This window comes from Etheostoma cragini, chromosome 16, assembly GCF_013103735.1.
Source record: "Etheostoma cragini isolate CJK2018 chromosome 16, CSU_Ecrag_1.0, whole genome shotgun sequence".
NCBI classification, from domain to species: domain Eukaryota; kingdom Metazoa; phylum Chordata; class Actinopteri; order Perciformes; family Percidae; genus Etheostoma; species Etheostoma cragini.
Genome location: NC_048422.1, coordinates 22,885,008 through 22,890,419, shown reverse-complemented (window position 1 = coordinate 22,890,419; position 5,412 = coordinate 22,885,008). Strand labels below are relative to the sequence as shown.

Genomic DNA, 5,412 nt, shown 5'->3' with positions numbered 1-5,412 from the left:
CTAGTAGTCCTTACCTAGGTACTGTCAGGGCCTCATACTCTGCTTCTGACTGGCTAGTAGTCCTTACCTAGGTACTGCGCATGTGTGACTCTCAACAAAGATGGAACAGAAGTGCGATCACTTGTGAGCTGAAAAAGAGAGCTCAACACACAGGGGGAAAAGAGGAGCTGCAGCCATGTGTAGTACAACTAAAAAAGGTGTTTTTTTCAAAATTAAACCACATACACCTATTCTGGTACAACCTCTAAATTCAATTATGAACCTTAGCATTAGCATAATATGAGCACTCTAGGGGGCGTTAAACACATAATCACAAATGAAAAAAGTCTGCTGCTCCTAGAGATTTTGCCTTTTCCTCTCCGGGCACTTTCCTCCTATCACACAGATAAAAAGCCCTTTCAAGTGATCTGTCTCAAGTGAAAGACAAAGTCAAGTCAACTCGGTTATCAGTGTAGGTCAAGCACATCTCAAGTCTACACAACAGTTAAATGCTCCAAAAAAAATCATATTTAATAGTGCAAAATCAGGCACACACAACGTTTTAGCCCAAATATTATTTGGACATGTTGTGGGAAAAGTGTGTCAGGAGGAGATTCAAAAGAAACAGAAATACTGCTGTGGAAGGCAAAATGAAACAAGATTCAACACCAAACTTTGGTACAATTTAGAACTTATGTAATAATGTAAAGTATATTTATGAGAAATGATGTCAAAGTGTTGATGTAAACTTTGAAGGGAAAATGTAATTCTATCCCTAACCCAAGAACAAAAATTATATTAATTGTTTTATATTGTTTCTATTTCAGTAAATGAATGTTAAGGTCATGATTCTTCAGCGAGATGTTTCTCCCCTAAAGGAAAACATCAGCTGGAACCGTCTTAATGCTTACTGACACGTTGCCTTGGTGACAGGAGGCAGTGACAGTTGACGTGCATGGGAGGACAAGTCATGAAGTGTTGTTTTTTTATTTTAAGCCGGGCGGATTTTGCCCTTTTAAAATAGAACTTCGCCAAGCAAGGGCGTAACTTTGGGTTCAGCTTTTGGGGGGTTTGGGATCTCCACTTTTGAGGTCAAACACTTCATTTTCTGCATTGTGGTGAATGTCTCTGCAACAATTTGTGGTGAACTTTATGGGCTGAAGACCACAAATCTTAACGATGTGGAATTAGAAATGAATGAGTAGTCCGCTGCTCATGTCTGATGCAGGTCAGGGGCTCCAGGCTACATACTCGGCTGCAAGAACAACCCACCTGAATGTGTGGCCAGAGTGGCATTCTGGGTAATGTAGGCACCCCAAGAAAACAGAATCCATGGAATAAAAAAGACAATATCTCTGGTTCAGATGCATCAATTTTGATGCAATTTCCCCCAGAATTATCCATCAAACAAGGTTATAGAAGCACAGTGTTAAATTGGTGGAGTACCGCCTCAGACCACCATAATTACTTATTTGGTAAACACTGCATCATTAGAATGAAATGACACGAACAAGTGTTACTAAAAAAGATGTGAAGAAAACTGTTACAGATACATTTGAATCACCACTTAAGACAACTCCTAGGAGCCCATGCAACTTCCCAACGTCATCAGCTCTGTGTTTGCATGCATGGTTTCGATTGAGAGACCCTACAGCGGCAGAAAATTACAAATTGTAAGTTCCAGTCAGATCAGCTGTATTGATTTATTTGAAAGGTTACTTGCGTTAAATTTGTTGTTGTTTGTTTAGGAATCTTGTAATTGTAATTATTGATTTTTTTCCTCTCTTCCTAAGGCGAGAGTCCTTCTAAAAGCCTGTATGGGTTTTCTTAATCTCCCCTGCATCTTTCTTTTTTTAACTTTATTTTCGAGCATTACTGTTGTCTTGATTATATTGTGCAAAAAAACAACAACTTCAGTGATCTTTTTTTGTCTGATATACATGTGTGGGTTCCTGTCGGGCCTTGGTTTGGATTTCTCTTTCTTATGAGGAAGGTAGATTATGTCTCGGCTTGAAATTCAAGGACAGACTCTTCAGGTTGTCAAGTCCGTCAACTTTCACCCACTTGGACAGAAGGCACATTTTATCAAGAGAAGTCAAAGTTCATAAAATTCTCCGCTGCGTGTCTGTCTGAGCTGATTGGCTCAAACCTCGCCTGATGCAGACAAAGTTTCCTGCCATGTCACAACACATATCGAACAGGCTGAGGAGCAAAGGAAGTGCCAAGATGTCTTTATTTATTAGCCACGTGTATGCTACAATATGGCATGCATCAACATGAACACAGAGAACAAAATGATCATTATGTATCTCAAAACACTTCATCAATCATCAATCAAATATACAGTATATCTGGAGGTATGTTTATCCGATTTTCTGTAAGTGTGCTTACGTTGGATGATCAAATTTGTTCTTCATAATAAACTATCATGCAGAAGCATTTTGGGACATCTTCAGAGGGAGTTCACACATGCACAGGGTGAAGGTGATAATGACATATAATGATAATGATTAAAAAAGATATGGATTTCACATCAACACCAACAAAAAGTCTGTTTGTTTACTTAATTTTTGGAGTCAAAGATCTGTTAAGTGTCTTATTTAATATTTAACATACGCACGATGCATTAACGCGAGTGTTTTGGTGATGCAAGCACTCGCTGTTATCACATTACATAATCTCATATGATAGGAACAACATAAGCAACATAAACAGGTCAGAAACGTGGGAATCCCCTCTCCATGGTTGGAGGGTGGAGGCACACTTCATTACAACATAACGGTTTAATGGCAATTATGATTACAAGGGTTTCATTGTCCCCATAAAATTTGATAATCCCTCTGTTCAATCCTTACCGCAAGTCAGGTAAGGTTTACATATCACACTTTATGATATGATTGCAGTGAAAAGTTACGTTTAGTGGTAGGCCCTTATTTAAAAATGAAAAAAGAGGAGGTCAACATCCATGTTGGTCACCTGAAAACTGTTTGAAATGCAGTCTGCGTATTGCACAAAAAAATACATGAAAGCAAGAGGGTAATATTCGTCTACCTGTGCTCACTGGAAGATGATATTCTACATGGGGGGATGATAGTGAAAGAAAATACATCTAGATGAGTGGGAAGATGCTTTAATCCTCAAACTGGACAGTGTTGTCGTTTAGCAGAACGTGCCAACGCTCAATCCTCTTGTCTTTGTTCTTGAGGCATTCGTACCAGTGCTTCAAACACTCTCCTTTGGCCTGGATGCCTAGCTGACATCCTCCTGGAGGCAGAGACAAAGGTCAGCGTTAGTCTGTATGTCCACCACGTTCTCACTTCCGGGATTGCTCCGTTGCTTCTGGAAATGCCATCTTGGACAATGTCTCGCACCCACTCCATGGCTTGCTGCTCAATCACAGGAGCACTTTCAGTGATGGACTCATTCTCCCACAATGCACCACAGAGCGCCACAGGAAGTCATTCCTGCCTGTGGCCATCAAACATTATAACTCCTCCCTCTGAGTATCTGACACACACACACTTAGAGAGGTTGAAACTGGACATTATTATCTGTTTTGTGCAATAACGCTGGCTTGTAATGTGTGCAATACTCAACTGCTACTATTATTATTATTATTATTATCATCATTATTACTTTTCACCATTGCAACACCTTAATTATGTTAATTATGTAAATACTGTACCATAATATTCCTTTAACCATGTAAATATCCACACTCCTTATATTTCTTTATTTATAGTTCTGCTATTTCTGCAACTGTAACACAGAGTTTCCCTTTGGGGATCAATAAAGTATTTCTGATTCTGATTCTGAAATCCCGCCGGATGTCCTTCATTCGGCCAGATGACTGTTACCTTACACTTTATCTGTGTTGTCATTTTTAACTCCGGTGGATTTTCTGAGGACTGTTGTTAACTCAGAAACCATAGTCTGAGTTAACTATGGTCTATTGTCTGAGATAGAGAATAGCTCAGATTATTACCTAAGATGGTCAGATATTATGTCCTCAGATAATGCCTTTATCTGATGGCATTATCATTATCATCCGATAATAATAATGCCTATCACTATCTGACTGGCAAATCACATAATGATTTCTGAGGACTATGGCGTAATCACATATTGATTTGCCAATGCGAGAGAGAACCGGCACCTTTTTTCTCCACTTCAAGCACTGGTCAAAATCACAAATGTCAACCTCATAGTGACGTTAGACGAAAACTCAAAGGCTCGCCAAACTATAAGAATTTATCCTCCGGTCACCATTAGCATTTGCTCCAAACTGCATGGCAATCCATTCAAACGTTGTTGAGATATTGCAGTCTGGACTAAAGTAGTGGACCAACAAGTGGTGTATTAATCATGAAATATGACTGCAAGACAATATCCACACTCACCAATAAAATCGTTGGATTTTCCCATGTCATAGTCCCAGACTGAGATGTCGAGGGTTTTCTTGGCCAGCTCGCCATGTTTTATTTCATAACCGAACTCCTGAAACACAGTAATGAAACATGAAAATGTTATTACAAAATCTATGGCTGAGATCTGAGCGAGCAGAAGACTGTGAGGTTCAGTATGTGCAAATAGAAAGCAACAGTTCAGAAACTACTGACCTCGTTAAATTCTGGATTGAGGGTCTTCTTTTTTATCTGGGTCTTGTTTTTAGCTTTCTTCCCCATATCGGGCTTCAGACATCTACAGCACAAAAGAATTTGTTAGTGTTATATCATTAAACACATTATAATCAAACTTTAGTCTACACACAGGAAACAAATCCCCACCAATGGTGATTTAAACTCTGAGACTTTTCATTGAAACAAAAACTGTTCAACGTTCAGGAAAACATTCCTTTTCACTTTCTTGCCGAGAGTAAAATAAGAAAATTGATTCCACTCTCATCTGTTCCTCAATATGAAGCTATGCATCTGGTTAGCTTAGCATAGCTTAGCATAAAGACTGGATACAGGGAGAAACAGCTAGCCTGGCTCTGTCCCCTAACAGCAACTTTAAAGTTACAAATGAACACTTTATATTTCATTTGTTTAGTCCATACAAAAAACAAAGACTAGCTGTTTGCTTCTGTTTCTGCTTCTGTCTTTATGCTATGCTAACTAAGATAAACTAAACTAAGCTAAGCTAAGCTAAGCTAAGCTATGCTACACCCATACGATACTGGCTAGCTTCATGTTTAGCTCACAGACTCTAGATGAAGACGGACGGATACGATGCTGCCATCTTGTCATTTTGGAGCCAGAGTCTGTGCGGTAGAGATTGGGTGGTGGAGCCGCGGTATCAAAGTCCCGCCCATCCACCTCCCCGACCAATCACAAGTCTGTCACAGCTGTCAATCATGCCGTTTCACCCTGTTTTTGTACAATTAAATACCCATAAAACCAAACTGATCCGTTAACATGGAGAGGGGGGGGG

The 5,412-nt window shown here is 39.5% G+C and overlaps 1 protein-coding gene across 2 annotated transcripts in view; it reads right to left on the bottom strand.

Annotated features, from left to right (window-relative positions):
- Window positions 1–2,193: 2,193 nt before the first annotated feature.
- The window catches only part of rph3aa (rabphilin 3A homolog (mouse), a), a 30,412-nt gene continuing 27,193 nt past the window's right edge, over window positions 2,194–5,412 (bottom strand). For both annotated transcript variants that reach the window (XM_034896123.1, XM_034896122.1), the window contains exons 14-16: window positions 4,599–4,680; window positions 4,380–4,476; window positions 2,194–3,243 (exon numbers count right to left, since the gene is read on the bottom strand). In XM_034896123.1, coding sequence (XP_034752014.1) covers window positions 3,110–3,243; window positions 4,380–4,476; window positions 4,599–4,680 — 313 coding nt within the window. In that variant the 3' untranslated portion in view covers window positions 2,194–3,109. The remainder of the gene's footprint in view (window positions 3,244–4,379; window positions 4,477–4,598; window positions 4,681–5,412) is intronic.